Source organism: Aricia agestis, chromosome 20 (genome assembly GCF_905147365.1).
Source record: "Aricia agestis chromosome 20, ilAriAges1.1, whole genome shotgun sequence".
Lineage (NCBI taxonomy): Eukaryota > Metazoa > Arthropoda > Insecta > Lepidoptera > Lycaenidae > Aricia > Aricia agestis.
The window spans coordinates 9,611,997-9,635,254 of NC_056425.1; the positions used below are offsets into that span (position 1 = coordinate 9,611,997).

Genomic DNA, 23,258 nt, shown 5'->3' on the forward strand with positions numbered 1-23,258 from the left:
GAGATGAATTTGTTTATTACCCTCTTCCTTATTGTGAACGTCTGCATGAGATAGCCTTCTTCACATGAGTCACTAGAAAGCAATGTTCTTGATAACTCGGTTCGTATAACTTGATGTTCTACCTGACGTAGCAGTGGCCCGTGGGTGGACTGGCTTTCGCAACTCTGCAGTGATTTACTTGTATCGATTGTTTTCATTTACGTTAAATTACGCCTACATTTTTATGGCTTCCAATTATTGGGTTTTCAATTTCTTCCAGGTTCATAAAACTGCCTAGAAGTCTCTGAAAAGTAAAAAAAAGTATTAATGGAAGTAATTTAATAATTAAACTTTTTATAGTGAATTTTAACGAGCAGTTTAGTGACAGAAATCTCGATATGAATGCTTTCATAATATATAAGTTACCATTCTTTTGGAAAAAAAACTTAAATTGATCATAAAAGCTTGCATCTTAAAAATTTATTAAAAACAAAAAGCCGAAATCTCAACATAAAATTCGTTGCTAGATAGCTTAAATACTTTATTTGAAATATCAAACAAAGAATACGAAATCTTTCTTATACACTGAAAGTCTATATCCAGACGGCTTTAATCGATTAAGTTTCATGTGTATCCGAGACAAAAAGTGTACGGTTAGCCAACGTTTACTCGCCTCTTGGAGACAGACATATAATATTTGCCGGCTTTCTCTTCTCTTCCGTAGTTAAGACTTTAATATGTGGAGATTTAGTCACTGTATGCAAGAGTTTAACAATGATGACATTTATATACAAATCTATGGTTATAGACTGGTCCGTGTATAGTTCTAACAAGCATCAATATCAAGGTAATAGATAAGGATACAATATGATAACGGAAATAATTTTGTAAAATACAAGGGATGTTTGCTAAAATTCTTAACGGATGACTTGAGGACCGTAAGCCGAAGAGTAAAGATAGCGTATTGCGATTAAACATTACATTTAGGCAAAACAACGAGTTTGGAGAAATGTTTGGAACTTAATTTATTTGCATAGCAAAACGTAACATTTGTGAGAACTAATGATACATAAAGCATAAATTATTGCATTCACGATAGTAATTGCGTTTGTAATATGAGTGTTACAGCCGAGTGTCATTTACAAGGGTGGCTACTGTGCGTCACTATTCCTGATTTGTATTGACATGCTGCTGTAATGACTCACCCTCGTCCACTTTGACTCATTAGTCATTATTTATTCACAATTATTTCGATTTTTTTTGCAGTCAAGCAAACATATTTAGGAAAATAATCAATATGACCAGGTTTATGCCAGAAAAGCAAAATAAATATGCTTAATCATACCAATCTTAATCTAATTATTATTTATTAGGCAGGGTGCTTAAAAGCAAGCTAAAAAGACGCCAAATTATGAGACTAAAATATTTTTCCACAAATATATTTTACGTAGGTATATTTTTTACGTATCTCCCTAGAGTCTAGGGAGATACGTAAAAATATACTTATTTCTCTAGGACCTAGACCTTTATTTTATGGTTGGTCAAATAATTCAATTTGAATAAATAATAAGGACGAATGGTGTGGACATCTGTCTGATCCATAAAACAAAATCTTTGGCGATAGCAGATGTTATTGGGAGCGCCGCCTGTCACCGAGGGCACATTGTTCGCGAAGTCAACGAACTTCCCAAAAAGTTACAATGCTTATCCTGACCATAATCGATGTATCTCTGTATGGGCAACTTCTCGTGCGGCAGAATCTTAAATTATGTATGAAAATTCTTCATTTATTAACCTTTTGGGGTATTGTTTCGTTGACGTTACCTATTCAGTCCTCCTTTTGCGAGGTTACAAGTAAAATGGCAGATCCTAAAATAGCTTTATTAAGTTAGCCAAGCAAATGATTGATACGGAGTCAAGAAAATCCAGTATATATTATGTGACAAATTCCATTATCCGAATATCATTAGGTTCCATTAGGTTCTAGTAATCTCGATCGCCGAGTAAATTGAATTGGAAAATCCCGTGACTGGATCGCATGAAAAAGGGGTGTGGTTGTGCGTTGGGGGGGTGAGTTGGCGAGTGCTCCTGTATGTCTGGCGGGGGCGAGGCGCGGGCGGGGGTCGGCGCGGATCAATAAGGCCCCCGGCCCCCCGTCCCCCGCGCCCGTACAATCTCCGCAGGCGGCAGGACCTACGTCTTTCGACGCCAATGTTTTTTATTGCCCACATTAACCGTGCTCTCCGATAAATGTATTAAAGCATGTGTTACTTTCACGTATACTTTCTTAGTGTTTTACGGCTTTTGTATACGATTGGAGAGCTTTTAGCCCTACGTCTTCTATTATAGTTATAGTATTATTGGGAATTCGATAATACAACTTATGAAAAAAAAAATCTAAATATTTGTCTCTATCTCTTAGATTTTATTAGATTAACGGTCTTCAACTGGATTATAATTTGTTTGTCTGATACTTTGTTAATGCTATGGGGGAGATACTTGAGGGGACGTAAGCTAGCCACGTGGCGGTCAATCATGCTAAAATATTATGAAGACGATATATTAGTTACTCGGTTAAATCAGCTAGATTCGCATTCACGCAAAATATTATCTAGCGTATTATTTGGTGGTAATTACTTAAAGTTATTGTACATAAGTGTGACCTTCGTTTGCTTTAATTAAGTTTGTTACGTATTCTCATAATCCCTAAATGGTAATTAAACATGAAATTGTCATAAAAGCTGTTTAATAATGATTAATTATTTCAAGTGCCAACTTTGGTACATAAATAACAACTGAAATTAACTATTAACGGATCCTTTATAACACCGTTTTCCCATTTGGTATTATGTAATTTAAATATTTTGCTTAGATAGTTTTAAATTATTATCAGTCTCATACTTCTAAAAACTTCCACGAGTACGAACTAAAAACTTAACAAAAACTTTACTACCGACATCTGCTTATAATTTACAACTGAGCCCAAAGATAATAATTTAACTGGAAGTCGTTTACTGATCATCTCTCTTCGTAATGCTTAGCTCAGTAAATAATAATTATTGCTCCGAATATTATAATTTACGATAACGAACATTTTCACTTTTTATACATTCTATTTTTTTAAACTTGCATTGTTTAATTGTATTCAGTTAGCCGCCGCGGTCGCTATGCTCAAAAAAGTCGTATAAAAGTTTAGAGTTCCACTCTCTACTCAATCCTCTTTTTGTAATCGTTCGGTTTCATATTCTACGGCTAATAAAAAATGTAGATTATAAAACCGCCTTGAAAACGAAACTCGTTGGGTAGCATCGCTCTCCTAAATCCCGACCATTTTGGGACTCTGTTAAAAATTAATATGACATTGCGAGTTGCGACTCCTTTCTAAGCTCTCGACTCTACCCTTCGGAATCTTTGAGACGTGCGTTGTGTATAAATTTTATGGGAAGTCGAGAAACTTGTTTTAGATATAAAATTGCTGTGCCAACTTTAATCGTCGATAATATAACAAGGAAATGATGATTTAGTAAACAGTTATTGAAGTTCAATTTGAATTCATCACAAACTCCCTAAGTTGGATAAATGAATAAATATTGTTTTAAAGCCCACGGTCATTGCGCGATAAGAATCTTTAAGTGCCAATTAAAACTACGTTAAATCCGAAAAACAATTTAGTAGTATCGATTTTAAATCGAAATGCCTCACACGTGTAGTTCCTTCCAAGTTCTCATTAGCCGTCATACAATATGTTATTGTGAGAGTGATGTCAATTCTTCCGTTATTGTACACTGTTCCCGTGAACGCGCCCTAATTTCTAGCGGGTACCTTTTTTGCCAACCCCGGCTGGCACTTTAAGTGTTGTATGTTTTTGTAGATGTCGCACGTTCCCCCTGCCCGTATAATACCAAATTAGGGTAGACATTGGACAGCATTGTTATTCAATATAGAAGAAACTGCCTTAGTAACGTTAGAAATCTGCTAAGTCAAATATATATTTAAATGATCCTCAATAAACGCTTTTACTTGAGACATCGATGACATGGTTATCATCAAATATTTCTTCGAAGTGCTGTCTTTTCAACATTGTTGCTTTACCGAAAATTCTCAGAACATTTCCGAGTTAAGACGATTCCTCAAAGTTATGATATTGATAGTATTGTTTAAGCTTCACAAATAGATTGTCATCGAATGTTTGCCGTTTTTTATCTTCTTAAAACATTGGACAAGTAAAAAACCCCTTTCGTTACTTATACGACCATCGATCGACTTTTTAAACAGAAAGACGAGCGCCGGCATGTCTGCCAAAAAACTTGTTCCTTGAGTGAAGTTACACAGGTAGAGGTATAAATCATAATGACCATTACTTTCGCCTTCAAGCGCTCGTTGTTATGATTGAGTTAGTCAAACTTGAAAAGAAGTAAAAAAAAAAACGAACGTTGGTACAAGAGTTGATTACTTTTGGTCCCTACGTAATTATTTTCAAATTACATATAAGGCAGATGATTACTGATGAGTAGATTGTGTAATATTTGCGTCAAGTTATATTATCTATCGTTAACACTTACAAGGACATCATGAAATTTGTCGAATTTTTGTAATTCTGATCTGTGTTAACAATTTTTCTTCATGATAAAAGCATATACTGGCACAGCCACATTTAACAAGTTACTAACTTCTTTATTACATTATACGCAGTTGACGTCAGATGTCGGAAACAAGAAAACTATTTTTCAACACCCAGTCAGAAACGCATAAAAGTTTGATGATTTTTATGGTTGTTTAGCCACCCTAAATTGAACTCAGCCAGCTGTGGAGCGACATCCTGAGAAAACAAACGAACGACAAACGCATCATTATTAATTGAACGATAAAATGCTACACAACGAATTGTATATCACTTAATGGCCACTAAACAAAAAAAAACTGAGAGGTCTGAGAAAAAGGGCCGATTAATTTTATAGTTGTCAGTGAAGTGAACTCTTTGAAAAGGGTTTAAAGCCACCATTTTCTAGAATGATGCTAGCTAGTTAATGTCTATTAATTAAATAAATTCCTGCAAACTGTAAAAAAAAACAATGAATACAGTAGGTAATATTTAAGATTTTAAGTGTCAATGACCTAAGAAAAAGATAATTTTAAAACAATAAATAGGTGTCTGAGCGGCAGCGTGTGAAATAGAACATAATAGTTGCATCCATTTAAATACTGAAGACAAATGAGTAATACATGATTTTAATTTTATTATTACAAAAGCAAACATAACAACAAATTTCTCATTAATTCAAGGTGAATAAACTAATCGTGTAACTAAGATTATGCATGATTTTCTTGAACTTTGTGATTAACTTGTACTTACTATCACAAGATTTTTAAAAATAATGTAACAAGTCTCCATGTGGAGAAGAGATTTATGATCAGAAGTCATTTTAGTTTCAGAATTATTATTCTACCTCGAGATAACAACGTTTCTAGTGTCGTTGGTATAGTCTGTCAGGACTCAGGAGTAAACCAAACAGTAATTTACAAACATGGTTTTTCAGGATTTGTATGGCTCAGTTCAACAAACTGAGCAAAATAAATTTTGACGCCATTAATTAATGTACAGATCTACATTGTCTTTAAACCAAATAAATGACAAATGAGTGTTTATCATATAATCGCGTGCCACTGTCGTGACGTGAAGGTATGCGATATACAAGTATTGAATACAATTTATGCAAGGAATATAATATAATGGAGGACACGTGTCCATCAGAAGCCATGGATGTCTCACTATATGAGTGTACTATGTCCTACAAGAATAAAAATACATAAATAACATTGGAATTAACAGAATCCATAGAAGTACATCTAGTTGTAATCAATCTAGTAGCATTGAATAAAAGCAAAGATGAAAGAGATGTTTGATTTTGTTTCTAACAGTATACTACAGCACAAAATATCGCAGCAAATACTAATCGTTTACTTGCTAGTTTTTTGAGTTTCTATGGAATATAAACTGACCTTACCAAAGGCTATCGGTGGATTACTGGGTATTGAGTACTAAGCAGTTAGAGTTTAGACCCTTCAACAATTGCAAGTTCCAAACAACCCCTGCGTCACTTCATTCGCAAAGGTATACGTGAACGCAGTCCTCATCGAAAATAAAAGGACTTGCGGAATGAACCCTAATCATACTAGGGTCCGTTAGCCTAGGCAGTGGGCACAATACCGTAAGCCGGATACGTCTGCCAGCACCGCGTTCCTTCCGAATGAAAGGAAGTCCTACATTACTGTATTGTAGGATGCACTATTCAATATTTCCTCAATTATCTAAAACTTTATATTATTTTGTAATTAAAATTACTCAGTTTGGCTGATTAGTGATTTATTAATTGAATTGCGTATTTTATTGGTAGTTGGTTGATTTTTTGGTACAAAGAGTTAAGAATTGATACAAATCAGCAATATGAGTAGTTCTATCTGAAATCGATAAGATCAATGTCGTTTAGCGGTGATTTATTCACGATATTGGCTATTTGCAGTAAAATATTGATAGGTGATAAAATGGATTATGTATGCGATTTTAATGCTTGTGGAGGTATGAGGCGGTTTTTATATTCGACCTAATATTTGCCCTGGATTCCGAGAGCTTCACGTGAAAACATTCATTCGACATAATAATGGCAGGCAAAAAACTTTCAGTTTATTTTAAAAATTGTAGAGACCAATTTAAAGGCTTTCATTTACTGAGTAAATGTAGTCGATGAAAGGTAATTTGTGGTAGGTAATATTTCTGTATTTTACAATTTTATAGATGGTTTAAATACGTTTATTATTATATTATTAAATCGTCTTATAGTGATACAGCAAAAGCTGACGGCTTACCTACTTCGGGGTGGATAATAATAGAACTTAAACGCTTCTAAGCAATATAATTATTTTCTAATTTAGATAATGGTGTTGTGTATCATATGAACTAAGTACTAACCCATTATAACATAACCGGCGCTAAGTTGCTAAACTAGCTTGCGAGAGTGAGGATATTAAGCAGACTGACAATAGGTAAACTAATGACTACCTACATCTAGTATAATCACGATTCAGGATATGAAATTTATAAATAGAATATAAAACGATGATAATAATTGATGGGCCAGTTTCCTGTGGCTACAATGCAATGGGTTAGTTCGCTAACCTGTCACGTATCTACATACACACTCGTATGAATCAGAAAGCACGCGAACTAGGAAATTCCATTCGGTACGGTCGTACTAACACATGAACTCAACTGTACTGGGCTATTATTATTCATAAATCATAATAATATTGTCTTATGGATATCATGTTGCATCTAGGCTGATGTGATAAGTTTGTCGAGTATGACTGAAATTTTAATGTAAAAATGAAGCATCGCATGAAAACACAATGTATCTTACAATTTAAATACATAATTATTATATTATTAGATTGTTTAGTCTATTGCGCTCCATGCGATGTCCAAGTTGATCTATTTATTTAAAACGTAAAAGATTTTTAATATTGATATGATACCCAAGCAGCAAAACAGTCGAATAAGGATTTTTTTACTCAGCCTTTAATCGTATAAGAGCCGGGTAACCGTTCATAAAACACCTATTTATCGTATAATAGCGGTTATCTCGACTATTTGGCAATATTTGCTAATTTGTGCTTTAAGGACGTCGAATAAACGTTTACAGCACTATGTTTTAGCCCTTTTACTCCACCTTTTAGCAGATGCTGAATTAATATGGCTAAAATACTCATTATTCGATCGTTTGATCTCTAACAGTCGTATAATAGCTGTAGAATAGATGATTCGCTGAATTGGGTGCTTTTATACAGCCGTTACTCAGCTATCTTTTATGTTTCTATAAAAGCTCTATAAACGCAATCGAATTGCTTATGGCAACATTGCTGCTGTTACTGCACGCTTACAGACTAACTCTTATAGTAGAATTAAAAACGTTCGTATAGGAGCTGTAGTGTAATTAAGAGCTGTTATACGATATTTACGAAGCGAACCCTAAATCCTGTTATCATGGCGACACCTTGTGCTATAAATGTGGTGACCAGCACTCTTACTCGACTTTTAATGGAATAAGTTAGCTGTAACTGCAACTAGATTATCAATGTGGACAATGGCAGTAAAAAAATATATTTTAAGTAAATTTAATTACATTAATTAGTCTTCAAATTTAAGAAAATAGGCAGCGCATGAATGTTTATGTAAAAATGCCTTTGGGTTTATCAATAAAGCTTGTTGCGCATGATGTTTTGGAGTAGCTACACGAACAGTAAAAATAATCACATATTGATTTCTCAAAAACTTGATAATATAAATAAGGATTGAGATGTAGTTTAATAACTATAATTTTTTTACATTAAATTTATGTAGCACACAAGCTCGCACTCTTTACAGCACTAATTTGTCGAGTAAAAGCATTCTATTCGCTGTTATAGAACTAAAAAGGAGAATAAAAGCAATTCGTCTGCTATTATAGCACACTTTATCTGTATAATAGCAAATCAATTGCGTTTATTGAACTAAATATCCTATATACGCATTTTGGTTACTCTTAAAACTCTTTTAGTGTTTTCTACCACTTTTACTCAAATCTTACAGCATCTTTTTGTTGCTTACTCAGCGCTTATTCCACTTTGATAGGACTTTAGTCTGAATAATTTGCGCCTTTTTCGCGTCGAGTAAACGTTTACAGCACTTTTACTCGACTGTTTTAAGAACTTTTATAGAACTTAAAGCGAAAACAAGAACGTGCTCTCGACCATTATAGCACGTCCATTTGCTGCTTGGGTAATAACTTACGTAATAACTTGAGACAGAAGGTCCCCTAGGTAGGGACTGAATAAATTAACCGACTTGGTATTGCATGGATCTCATTAATTTTTACGGTATAAAAACTGAGTTGCGAGACTTGGTTTTTTTACAGGATGTTTTTGATGAGATAAGTTTTTACTTATGCTTACGGAATCGAAGTTACAGATACTCTATTGAGAAATGATAAAACATAATATTTATATTATAAAGTATTTATTTAAAAATCAGTATTAATGATAATTTTATACCAAAGAAGAAAATAAAATCGTTAAACGATCAATATCACGACAAGATAAACGATGAGTATAAAATAAGACCCTATACCAGAAGTTAAAAGACCAGACATACTAGAAGTTAGTAATGGAAGAGAACACTCAAAACGTATCGATCAACAATAGGAAAAATCAATAACGAACGTCATTTTCATATTGAGACTAATTTGCATATTTTACTACGTATGATGTGCAGTGTTTCTTGCGCTAAACGTCGAAGTTTGATAGCATAAGTGCAGTCAAAAGCACTTTAGAGACAACACAGCTCGTCAGACAGAGGGGGCACTAAGGAGATACTCCGCGCCATCCTGTAGTTAAGCGTCTGCATAAGTTACATGTACTCTCGAAGGAAAGTTTTACATCACAGATAACTCAGGTTAACGATTAATTGTATATAATATTTTAAAGGAATTTTGATACATAATGAAATACTTGGATGGTATAAATCGTTAGTCCATTCTAATAAGTATGATTATTTTGGAAGTACGGTCTGCGTGTGGATTTCGCTGAAGCGCAATGGATCGTAACGCTCGACATCCGTTTGAGCAAGTTCCTTGAGATGTTTAGCACGACCAACAGTGGCGTTTAACAATTACATTTCGTCTGCAAAAACAGCAATTGTCACCCAGTGCAACAGGTCAACGACACCTAAATTATATTCAGGCTAATTGCTCAACGTTACCACAATCACTTGAAATACGAAACAAATTGGTAAAGTGATTATGGAGAGATACTGTAACAATCGCAGTCTTTACATATTCATAGAGAGAGGAAAAGTTGATTTCCCAGTGGTCTTTGAAATCATTATTACGATCTTCGTGTGAACACACGAATAGCTAAAACAATTGTATCGGATTATTAATGTAGAATGCGCTATACACAAATTCTTGATGTCGATCTGCTTGCTTCCAGTCAGTCTGAATGAATGATACACTTTCACTCTTTATGAATTTTGTAGTGTGTTCGTGTCGGCTACCTAGGTGAGTATTGATTTTGTACCCTAGTCGATGGGCTGTGTCGCCTAGGTTTAGGCCAATCGGTGTAGTGTAAAGAGCGTTATTAAATAGGAACCAGACGTGACGCCACGTCGCGACGCCCGCCGCCCGCCGCCAGGGCGCGACATGCCAGCTCAACCCCAATGCAATTTAAAATTACTAAGAACTAGGGAGTCAATTCTTGCTCATTTTAATCATACATCAAAACGTACAAGGGGTGACGCGGTCCTAATGTTGGCATAAGAGTAATTTATTCATTCAGCGTAGCATTCGGCTGTGTTTAATAAACCGGAAAGTTATTCCAAATGCGTGAATAGAAAATATATAACGTCCCAAGCAGCAAATGGACGTGCTATAATGGTCGAGAGCACGTTCTTGTTTTCGCTTTAAGTTCTATAAAAGTTCTTAAAACAGTCGAGTAAAAGTGCTGTAAACGTTTACTCGACGCGAAAAAGGCGCAAATTATTCAGACTAAAGTCCTATTAAAATGGAATAAGCGCTGAGTAAGCAACAAAAAGATGCTGTAAGATTTGAGTAAAAGTGGTAGAAAACACTAAAAGAGTTTTAAGAGTAACCAAAATGCGTATATAGGATATTTAGTTCAATAAACGCAATTGATTTGCTATTATACAGATAAAGTGTGCTATAATAGCAGACGAATTGCTTTTATTCTCCTTTTTAGTTCTATAACAGCGAATAGAATGCTTTTACTCGACAAATTAGTGCTGTAAAGAGTGCGAGCTTGTGTGCTACATAAATTTAATGTAAAAAAATTATAGTTATTAAACTACATCTCAATCCTTATTTATATTATCAAGTTTTTGAGAAATCAATATGTGATTATTTTTACTGTTCGTGTAGCTACTCCAAAACATCATGCGCAACAAGCTTTATTGATAAACCCAAAGGCATTTTTACATAAACATTCATGCGCTGCCTATTTTCTTAAATTTGAAGACTAATTAATATAATTAAATTTACTTAAAATATATTTTTTTACTGCCATTGTCCACATTGATAATCTAGTTGCAGTTACAGCTAACTTATTCCATTAAAAGTCGAGTAAGAGTGCTGGTCACCACATTTATAGCACAAGGTGTCGCCATGATAACAGGATTTAGGGTTCGCTTCGTAAATATCGTATAACAGCTCTTAATTACACTACAGCTCCTATACGAACGTTTTTAATTCTACTATAAGAGTTAGTCTGTAAGCGTGCAGTAACAGCAGCAATGTTGCCATAAGCAATTCGATTGCGTTTATAGAGCTTTTATAGAAACATAAAAGATAGCTGAGTAACGGCTGTATAAAAGCACCCAATTCAGCGAATCATCTATTCTACAGCTATTATACGACTGTTAGAGATCAAACGATCGAATAATGAGTATTTTAGCCATATTAATTCAGCATCTGCTAAAAGGTGGAGTAAAAGGGCTAAAACATAGTGCTGTAAACGTTTATTCGACGTCCTTAAAGCACAAATTAGCAAATATTGCCAAATAGTCGAGATAACCGCTATTATACGATAAATAGGTGTTTTATGAACGGTTACCCGGCTCTTATACGATTAAAGGCTGAGTAAAAAAATCCTTATTCGACTGTTTTGCTGCTTGGGGTGTTAATCGCATTATAGCTTTTCTAAGGCTGTAATCTGTTTATGCCTTTAAGGTTTTATTCGCAATTAAATTACTGTGAAGTCGACAAATAGCAGGTTTAATTTTGCAACAGAATCTCGATAAATTGTATTATTATATTTATTTGATTAAGACACACCCACTTTTCTAGTTTAAAGGTATCTAATTAAAATGCCTCACTAACAATTTTCCTATCTCGAAAAATTCCTGATTGCGACATCTAAATGAGTGTTTGCGTTTTTAGTTTTGAATAAATTAAAATATATTTTGCTAGCGAGAGAATGTCTAAGGAATTTAGTAGACAGCTCGCAACACCTCAAAAGTAGCAGTAGTTCATGTGACTCATATTAGATATGGTAAAAAATTAAATCTGTACCTATAATGTGTACTAGGTAATATTTAGATTTAATTATAATTTCCAATTCTACATTGACAGCATTAACTATGAGTACTTACAAGTTTAATTTGTCTCTGCTTCAGTGAATATTTCAGAATAAAAACATGGATAAACTCCGACGTCTTTCTGTAACTGGGTTACACTTAAAAGTAATTTGATAACAAAGAAAAGGAGAGCGGGGCTGTCGAAAATGGTAATAAATTATAATAATCGTCAACCGCATTAAGTTTATCGACCTCCGGTTTTCAAGGCTGTCTATCTTCACACGCAACCTGGAACGCCCAAGAGACATAAAGCATACTATAATAACTACCTGTTTGAGTTTTTATATTCTTAAATAATGTTAAAGTACATATTATATTCAAAGAGTCTTTTGTGGTTGCGAATTAAAATTGTACTCTCAAATCATGGCAATTCTAATTCCAAGTTCAAATTCCAAACACCAACTTACTACACCAGTCGCCGCATTAGAATTGTAAAGATAAATATTATATTTCTATCTGTATAATAGAACCTTCTTGATACTGTTTAATAAGAAGATTAACAATGTTGGTCAAAATGTGAACAACGAAATGAACAACAAATAACTGTCTCGAATATATTTGTTTGTAAATACGAGAGCAAAGAATTCAATGAATGTGTAACATATTTACCTGAATGCTATTTTGATCTCAATTTCCAATAGCTTACCGCAGCACCATTAGTGGCAAAGGAAGCCGTTCGAATCGTTGAATAAACATCCAGGTAGCGTGCGTGAAAAATTGAACGCGAGTTTACGAGCCTATCGGAGATTATCTCGACTTAAAATTCCGACCCTCGGAATTATTTTAAACTGGCTATCAACGGCCGATATGAAACTGTAGAACGCGCTCGTAATTAAGCCAATAAAAAGATGCGGGTATATAAATAATACATAGATGTAATTATTTACGACGACACAATATGTTACATTAATACTAATATTGATGTATCGATTGGGGGACCACTCCGTCTGTCCCCTGCGATGATTCAGACGAAACATAAACAACGAAATACGCAAAATTGATTCATTCAATTCGGATAAAGGTCATTTTAATAGGGGTTAAAACCTTTTTGTTGCCAGTGATTCATGCTCCCATTGAGATAATTTGCAAGCATTATAGCGCCGCGCTGATAAGAGTTATTGTGACGATCTTTCCGCCTACACGACCGTAAATTGCATTCACAATAAATATTGAGTTAGTCGCGCTTTTAGTGAGAAAGTCTGCTTTTTGATTAAGTAATTCTGAGAATCGACTTGCTCGAACTCGAAAAAAGATATATTTTAGCAGAAATTCAATAGAAAAAAAAATTACATGTAAAACGATGAGCTGGTAGAAATGCAGATTCGTGGGTGAAACAATCTGTCACAAGCAGATTATATGGGCACACGGATATCCTTGCTTCCTTTAAAATACATTCAAAGGATTTTTTTTCCTTTCTCGAGGACGGAGGTTGCTTGGTCTGACTCGGCTTCGTGGTTCGGTATTGTGCAATTTATTTCAAATGCTTTGTGTTTTCTTTTGTCGAGTTCTATTTTCAGATTTTCTCTGGCTTTAATATTAAAATGTTTTAGTTTAAAATTTCTGATAAGTAGGTACTCTATTTAATTTTTTTTTTGCGAATGAAAAGTACAAAATTACTTCTAAATGATCCAGACCTATTATTATTTTTATGATAAGAGTTCCTGCTGTACTTTTTACTGGTAATAGCACGTTGTCGGGGAACAAAGCGTACAATTACGCAGTTTAGTAACCTGCGCATCGGTATCGAAACAATCGCGAATATCGATTCGACGCGACGTTATTAGACCGATTACAAACACGGCCACGTACCAACAACATTACGTATTACACGATTATATCAACACGTTGTTACTGGAAATATAAGTTGTTTCCGTAGATTGTTCCTAGTTTTGTAAAAAAAATAAGTTTTCACCCCTACCATAAAGAAAAAGTAAAAGCTCATAAATTGTCTGAACAATGGATGCAAGGTAGCATGAAATGTGTACACTGGCTTTAGTCATGCATATTAAAAATGAATCTGATGCTCTACACTAGACAGACGTCTAGACGTAGTTGAACTTACAGACTGGGAATTGGACATAAGCCACACGTGCAGGTCATAACCAAAACTCGTTCTACCTCTCTGCCAAATGTCTTGTAAAATGTTTGGTTAAGAAGCCTTAAAGAAAGCATTCCTTGCTATTTTAATTTAGGGTGAGCCTTAAGGCATCATAATTTATAAGAGGATTATGGACTCAAGCTTAAATTATAATAAAAATAAAAGCGTGGTTTTCCTTTTGCGTCCAGTTTTCAACAATATTATTTTTCTTCACTTCTACAAAGAAAAAGTAAACTTTTTTCAAGGGGAAACACACGCAGCTAAATTGATAGAGACTTTTATTATTATATAAATAATGAAAAATTGGTTTTAATATTATGTGTTATATTTAGATACTTCCCGTCATAGATATAAAAGTAAACTAACATTGAGGTGGCAAAGGGTTCCCCATTATAGCTGCTCTACGAGACTATTAACGTATTGTAGGTTGATAAGGTTTATCTAAATTGATTTTCAATATACGTAGGAGGCTAATTGAAAGCTATTATTTATATGCGATACATATTTTTTCTTATTATTTCCCTATTGTTCAGAAGATTAGGTTAAATTGATTTTGGTTATGAAGAATGACGGTCAGAAAAATCCATTTAAGTGAACACAACTTCGGTAAGACAAGGGCACGAATCTTTATAAGAATGTTTCGCATTTACATCTTTTTTTTTAACGGTAAAATTTCGTTGTTTCTTTCAAATTTCTGTACTTTGCGATATACTAAAAGGGCTTCATATCGGTCCTTAAATAGAACATACCGTTAAATGGCAATCATGCTCAATTATTTCTGAGATGACAAGCGCATTCCTACGGCTGCATTAATTAAAACATGTAAGCGAGGTGTCTTACGCTTATAAAGTATCTACAATCTAGATAACATACAACGTGCTTCATATAATTTATAATGGATATAAAATGCAAAACTGATTGAACGCACAGGGCACAGGCCAAACTCTTGAACTGGTAACATCACACTCGGCACACACATTCATCTTATGGTGTGGGCATCCGCAAAAATGATTTTTTACTGCACTCCTATATCACGTGGAAAAGCTAGTACTTAACGAAATCCTGAAGCTATTATAATTATTAAAGTATGATATTTTTTTCAAAACATGCTTAACGCTTCAAATTTTCATTGTTACAGTGGTCTAAACTTCCAAGACTTGATCGTGCGGCAGGGAGCCATCGATTCGCCCCCTAAAACGCCGTTCATTCTTGGCTTCGAGTGCGCCGGCGAAATCGAACAAGTAGGCGAAGGTGTTACCGACTTCAAAGTAAGTAATTTAAATGACCGGATACTCATAGACTCACGTGAGCTCGACGCATTAAATCGCTTAATTGGTATAATGGATGAGATGCTAGAAGGGAAGTAAATAACCAGTTCAATGTGGGTAAGGTTTTTGAGAACCTTCTGGATGTTCTAGACTTACCTGTTTTAACTGTACCTGCTACAATCCTGTTTATATTTAATAGTTTAGTGATAGATAATATATTAGAAATTGAAATTATGTATTAATTGAAATGAAAGATACATCACTTGAGAATTAAGCTATGTTGAATTTTGTATTTCTAAGTAATTAATAAGATGAAACAAGAACTCAAGTATTATAGATGTACTGTGCTTAGAGAATTGAAGCGAGAAACACGATCGGCTCGGAACAATGTGTTAGCAGTTAGACATTAAAACGCACTTAGAGGTGCTCTAGAGAGATTTATATGTACACGTTAGATTTTATCTGCGAGTTGTCGAGAATCCGATGCCTGATTGCTTAGTTCAGATAGCATAGAGTCGAAGCACCTAAAATGAATTTGAACCAAAAATGTTTTTATTAAATATTTTTTATCAGCTAAGGTCACTTTGAAATTGATGACTCACGTTTTGTATGAAATCGCAACAAAAAACGTTTTAACATAATAATTGTTTTAGATTTTCGTAATTGTAATTACTGCATGTTTTGCATTGTTTAATTCGGATGCACACAATATGGAAATTTTTGTGCTGATTCATTTTATTTTGGAAACCAGAATTTTATTATGATGATTCAAAGTATGCAGATTGCAGAACAATTTGTATTTATCCTCATTTATATGGATGACCTTATTGTTCTTCCATTTCTTCTGATGGGTAAGTAACCAATGCCTTTTCTCCAGGTGGGTGACCAGGTGGTAGCTCTTCCAGAGTACAAAGCGTGGGCTGAACTCGTCTCCGTCCCAGCTCAGTATGTGTATGCCCTGCCTGAGGGCATGAGCGCCCTGGACGCGGTCGCCATCACCACCAACTATGTGGTCGCGTACCTCTTGCTGTTCGAGATGGCCAACCTCACGCCCGACAAGAGCCTGCTCGTTCATTCCGCTGGAGGTGGTGTGGTAAGTGTTATGGCTTGAGCTATACCTTATAATATAACGGTGTTAAATACTCATTCTTCATCCAAACCACCTTGATGTGCATATTATGCAATACCTACTTCAAAATGTAACGAAGTCTAGAAATATTATTTCATCATTCATATTAACTATTGATAAGAAATCATTCTCTTTATTCTTCCAATCTACTGTTATTTTAGTACCTACATTGTTCTTAGAATTTCATCATAAACTTCGAATTTCTTTCATTTCTTAGAAATTGGAGGCTGTGACACGATTCGGGAATGTCGTTTGTATATTTCATTTTATGAAGCACAACATAATAAGACAGATATTACGAGTGTATTACTTTTTATCAAACAGGAAAAATACGTTTAATGCTTCTCTCGCAAAGTATTTCTATCATTATAAGCGAGGAATGCGTCTTCAACAAAGCCTGTAGACTATTTTTAGCGTTCCGGACCCATTACAGAAATGCCGATCTTGGCTTACAACCATTAGCAGTTTCAATTACAGTAAGATTAGATGGCATAATAGTGGAGCAAACGCACTGGCATGATCTCGTTAAATAGTCTGGCTAACACAGTAGCGTCAGAAAAAAGGGTACAGCTCTCGATAAGTCTGATGGCCATTTAACATGTGATGGGTACCAAATTATGATTAAATAGCTTACATTCTCACGGCTAATGTTACATATAAAAATGATAATTCACATCCTAATTAACTACGTGCGAAATTCTTTGCCCATAATTCCAGAACATATTATATTCTCCTTTTGACGTATGTAAATTAATGAACTAAATATAGCGTCAGAAAAAAAGTTGCGTACAGCTCTCGAATGTCTCGATAAGTCTGATGGCCATTCAACATGTGATGTGTACCAAAATATGATTAAATAGCTTACATTCTCACAGGCTAATGTTTATAAAAATAATAATTTACATCCCAATTAACTACGTGCGAAATTCTTTGCCCATAGTTTCAGAACATATTATATTCTCCTTTTGACGTATGTAAATAAATGAACTAAATATATCCGTATAACATTGACCCTGGGTATAGCATGGTTAGTGTCTGTAGCAGCCCGGCTCATGTCGGTACCGTTCGCAGAAACATTCCAAGAAATTCTTTCACGTGCTTATAACCCGTTTTACCCGAACTTATCTATGTCATCGCCAATTTATAATCATCGATAAAAAAAATTATATGATCCTCTTATGAAAAAAGAATCTCTTTAATGATACAAAGAGATTCTTTTTTCGAAATTCAATTCTTGTTCTAAACATAAATTGCGCTTATAATATTTTATTTTTTAATATTAGAAAGTATACTAAAGGTACAACAGTGATAAGCATAATATTGCCGATGTGAAGTAGGTTATACCTTAACTGTACGAAACATTTTTTCATATCGTCCCCATTTCTGCTGTCTGTAGCCATTAGCGCTTGGGTAGGTTATTAAATTCGACCGTTAATAGGTACTTGTAACTACTGTTTATGAACATGAGAATTGTATAGCAAGTAATAATTTTATTAATATTTGCCATTCGGGTGTCAATTATTATACGTCTTAATTTGAAGAACATCTAAATATTATTTGTTCATAAAAAATCTTCACTTGCTGCTCAGCACTTTTTTAACTTACATAGAACTTTTACGGTTACTTAGAAGTTTCAGTACCTATTAGGCTGCCTTTTCACCAGAGCTGAGCGGAGTTGTGTTGCGAGGAATGTGTTTTTGAAAACCAATGGAATCGCTTCATTGACATGACTTTGCCATGACATCGCTCAGCGCGGCGATGCTATTGGTTCCCAAAAACACATTCCTCGCAACACAGCTCCGCTCAGCTCTGGTGGAAACGCAGCCTTAGTCACAAATCACAATGATATAAATACTCATTTCTAATTGTTACACATTGTATTATATTTTAACGTGTAATCGTTAGAGAGTAGGTATTAATTCTATTTCCACACATATTAAGCGCCATCAGTTTCGTCCGACATATAAGATGCGTGTGCTGACCGTACATAGTCAAACAATGTGAATTGTCTAATTGTTTCTGAATTGGGTGAGAAAATCCTAGTAGTCTGGAATGTTCGCTCTTCCGCTGTTACGTCACTCTTCGGTCAGTGACCTTTAATTTAACTTCAAATGAGCAATGGGCTGGGTCACGTCAAAATAACATCAAAATGGATGCCAGTCTTCGGCGGAACAATGATTACTATAATCATTCCGTGGGCTATACGCTAGACGTGTGCATTTAAACGCTGACAAAATATGAGTGATGGATGATGACACCTAAAAGATTTGGTTGGGGTCAAACTTTTTAACGCGTCGTCTGCCCCGTGTATTATTTTCCTCCATCATTGCCAGTGTTCTGCCAAAATGATGGATAGGCCAAAGCCAAATAATGGTGGCCCGATTTATCAAATTACATTCGAAAGCAACAAGTAAACTTTACTATTATAATATTATAATATTATGGCCAACTGTGAACATTCGACTTTTGGATCTGTATTGCGAGAGAGATATTGTATCATTATATTATACATTGACCGTAATAAATTTAAATATAGCATTAACAGCGTGCTAGGCTCAGGACTATTAAAAAGTTGTAAAATGATCCTAGATATTAGGATAGGGCGTTGTAACGAGGCTTTTGTTTTATTCCTTTCATCATTGTGATGTTAGTTTCGATTACATTTACCACCCACAGACAACACAGCCTTTGTATAATTTGGGGCGTTTTATCTATTAGTTAGAAAAGCTTATCTATTAGTTGAAACATTGAGAACAATAAACAGATATTAGGTATTCTTACCTTCAACTGACATGTATACTTAATATTATGTGTACTCAAGTTTTTGAGGATCATCCATTTAATAGTATTTTTAAGCCTGCCTCATCACATTTAACATATCTGTAAAGAAGAGTTGAAGAGTTTCTAATTCTAGACTAATGGTTTCTAAGTTGACTGGTTCCTCCTTTCCTATCCTTTGCTCGATACCATGGGCCAGCAATTTGGATAGCCTCATAATCGCTCGAACATCAGACATACGAGAATGGTACCTGAGATTTATGATCGTTTTCACCAATCACCTCCACACAGTACAGTAATGCCAAGTACTCATACGGTTTTACTCGCTGGTTTTACTCCAAATCGAGTAAAAATTACCGTGCGGACCGCAAAACTCACAGCTCGAAGCTTCGCATCGAGCCGGCTCGATGGAATTAAATAAATCTAATTTTCCTCGAACTTACCTGACGCGAGCCGTCGAGCTTTACTCAAGCCATACTCAAACGTGCGAGTTTTGCGGTCCACACGATAATTTTTACTCGATTTGGAATAAAACTGTCGAGTAATGCTGAATGTGTAGACGAAAGCCCGAGCCGAGGTTTTTACTCTACGTCATAGCTCGATCGTATGTGAGTACTTAGCATTAGTGTCCCCTAGCGGCCATTAAGTGCACCTATCTTACAAGATTTAATTATTATTTCGTGTCACCTACGTCCTTAGAGTCTTAGAACAATGGCAAAACATAAGAGTTTTCAAAAACGTGTTTGTATTAAGAAATACATGACACTAAAAGACCGTCATGGGGATTCTTAGCGTTAGGGGCGGTTGGTGAAAACAGACATTAGCCATATTATAGCAAACCTAATAATGTATGTCTTCTAGGGTCAAGCCGTAGCCCAGCTCGCGAAGACGGTGGAGAACGTGACGGTGTTCGGCGTGTGCTCCAAGAGCAAACACGAGGCTCTCAAAGCCAACAACAACAACATCGACCATCTGCTCGAGAGGGGCAGCGACTACACCAGCGAAGTTAGGAAGTGAGTATTGCCTGTCTGTACCTTTTTATTAGATAGTTTAGCCTAAAGCCTGATTGCTTGTATTATTTTATCTATTGCCCTTTAGCTAATTGAGCCAGACAACAACGACGCAGTTACCAAATTCGTTGTCGTACTGGCAATAACTGGTTCCTGGGCCCGTACCACGAAAGTCGAAACGGTTTTGAGACTCAAACTATCGTACGAGAATGTTGTATCCTACTCTTACAAATGTGAAATGACGTTGTTAGAGCAGGACGCGGCATTCTCGTCGGATTGTTTGAGTCTCAAAGCGGTTTCGTAGTAGGCCTACTGGTGCGAATTTGACTCATTTGGTGTTAGCATCGTATTATCAAGACTGGTGTACGTTTAAGAATAGCACAGACCCATCGCAAAATGTTTAGAAATACATAGTAAATCATAAATTAATATGCAACGTTTAACTGCAAAATATGTAATTTGTAATAGTTAATCGAAAATTGTTAACAAATATGTATGCAATTTATAACGATTTACTATCGTTGAAACTGAGGAAACATTAACCTATAATAGCATAATTTTGAATTATTGGTAGTAAATTTAATGATCCTTTTGTTGCATAGTTAATTAATCAGTTAAATTAACCATTATCCGAAAAGGCTTCTTTTATTAATCTCTTCATTGCAAGGCCATATTGAAACCAATTTTGTGAAAATATGTGCAATATTTATAATTATTTTTTACATGCAATATACTCAGCACATAAAAACTAATTGCATCTACGTAGCGTAAAATGTATGATTATTATATCCTCTCGCAACAACAAAACGCAAAACAAAAAGGGAATATCTGAATTTTAATTTTGGATATGTTGAAAATATATCTTTATATGACGAGGTGGTGTGAAATCACGTCTAAATATACTCTACCCTCGCTCGTGGATTCGTAAGCGGCGGTTTTGTTTTGTTTATACGATTAACGACTAATATTAACTTCACCGATTGTCTGTTTACGTTGAACTGAATTATAGGTAACGTCGTTAAATAACGAATAGCGCCTTTACGGCATCAAAGTCAAAGTCCATTCAAATGTCTATCATCCTTTGTTTTTCTATTCATCGGATCAAAATTTCACGCCACCTATCGGGTGGTTTATCGCAGTTTAGAGCTTAAAATATATCACTTAAGGAAATCTAAATCTGCATGCATGCTATCATCATTTTAAATATAGCTTTCATTGCAAAACGAAAGTAAAATTGACCTTAGACACTGATAATGTCGGTACGTCACCCAGATAATATTTGCCACTTGCACCGAGTCAAGAACAATAATTAAACTTATCTACCGCCTTGATAATTGTGGAGTGGAATTAAAAGGAATTGCCAATGAAATCATAAGTGCAGCAGGAATTTGCGCCACTTTGTGTGGTGGCCTTGCTTAATTTTGTAAGGATCACTCAGGCCATAGTTAGTCAGACCATATTGTGGGTTTTTATAACCCTCACCTTTTATTAAGTATCAAATGTTAGTAATAATTATGTTAATTGAAATTATGTGTTCATTTCTAACCCCATATTATATTATGTAGGTATTCGAAACCATATGGGTAAAGAGGGTGCTGAACATTACATTATATTTGTAGAGGGATCTCAATAGGTCATACTCATAACTCATAAGGGTTGACATTAAATTATTTATCATAGCCGAGCAAGTAAGGGCTAGGTTACAAAATTTAATTAAAAATCCTTGGTTTATAAAAAATTTGGTGTGTCTTGAATAACGCCATCCGCGCGTTCCACAGATGCGTGTGCCAACAGAGAATACATATTAAAATACCATTTGATATCATTTTCGAATTCCTCAAAGAACTAATTGTTAACCCTCATTCTTAATTGGTATTTATGTCCCACCCATACAGTCGTGTGACTCAAACGCCCAATTTAAGGAGACCCTTCCTGGTGCGTATTTCGATCCCATTAAGTGGTGCTTAACACAATCAAAGGCTCTGTTTAGACTGGCTGAATAATTCCTTTTATAACTCGGGAAGGCAGCTGCTTCATAACATTGCACCATTTAATTGTAAATAGACAAAGATATTTATATCTGGACGCTGGCATAAACAAGCCGGGTCGTATCCTTAATGTAAACAAGGACCCTGTCCGTCAACGGCGCCTTACTTGTTTTTCAACGTACTTTAGGATTTGAAATACAAAGCATTGCATTCCTACAATGTTTTGACTTAAGAGGAGTCCACACCGCCCTTTTTTCCATACAAACGTTGTCCCCTGTTTCCTCCCTGGATAATGCTAGTAGAGTTATATTTTTTTTCCTGAATATCTACGGCCACTAATACAATGTCCCTATGTTTTCTTTTTTTTCATAATTTTATTATTAAAAAGTTTAAGAACGTCCAAAAACCCAAAAAATGGCCAGTGTTTAAACATCCAGAAAACAGATTTGGCTAGATTATACAAAAAAAAACATAGGAACACAGCTCAAGCCTTTCTTTAATCTTTAATGAAAAAAGTACTTAAATCGGTTAAGTTTTGGAGAAGGAATCAGGGGACAACGAATCGTTGATTTTCTAGATTTTCTGCAGTTGTCTCTATCGCGTTCTGCGGTATAGGCTATAGGTAAGGGAGACAGCTATAGATATTACACGTACTTTTCATTCATTTCTCTAGCCCCTGGTGTATCCTCTTAACAACCAATTATTTTTATAAAGGCTTGCCATATTTGGGACAGTTACTTAGACGTTCAACAATGTATTAAGTAGTAATTTACTGTCACATTACTTTTCGCCAACAATACATACCTACTGTTTTACCAGTTTTCAAGTAA

General features: G+C 35.0%; 1 protein-coding gene across 3 annotated transcripts in view; it reads left to right on the plus strand.

Moving 5' to 3' along the window:
* LOC121736963 (synaptic vesicle membrane protein VAT-1 homolog-like) overlaps positions 1 to 23,258 on the plus strand; it is a 34,900-nt gene that overhangs the window by 3,462 nt on the left and 8,180 nt on the right. For all 3 annotated transcript variants that reach the window (XM_042128442.1, XM_042128443.1, XM_042128445.1), the window contains exons 2-4: positions 15,394 to 15,523; positions 16,401 to 16,616; positions 20,292 to 20,443. In XM_042128442.1, coding sequence (XP_041984376.1) covers positions 15,394 to 15,523; positions 16,401 to 16,616; positions 20,292 to 20,443 — 498 coding nt within the window. The remainder of the gene's footprint in view (positions 1 to 15,393; positions 15,524 to 16,400; positions 16,617 to 20,291; positions 20,444 to 23,258) is intronic.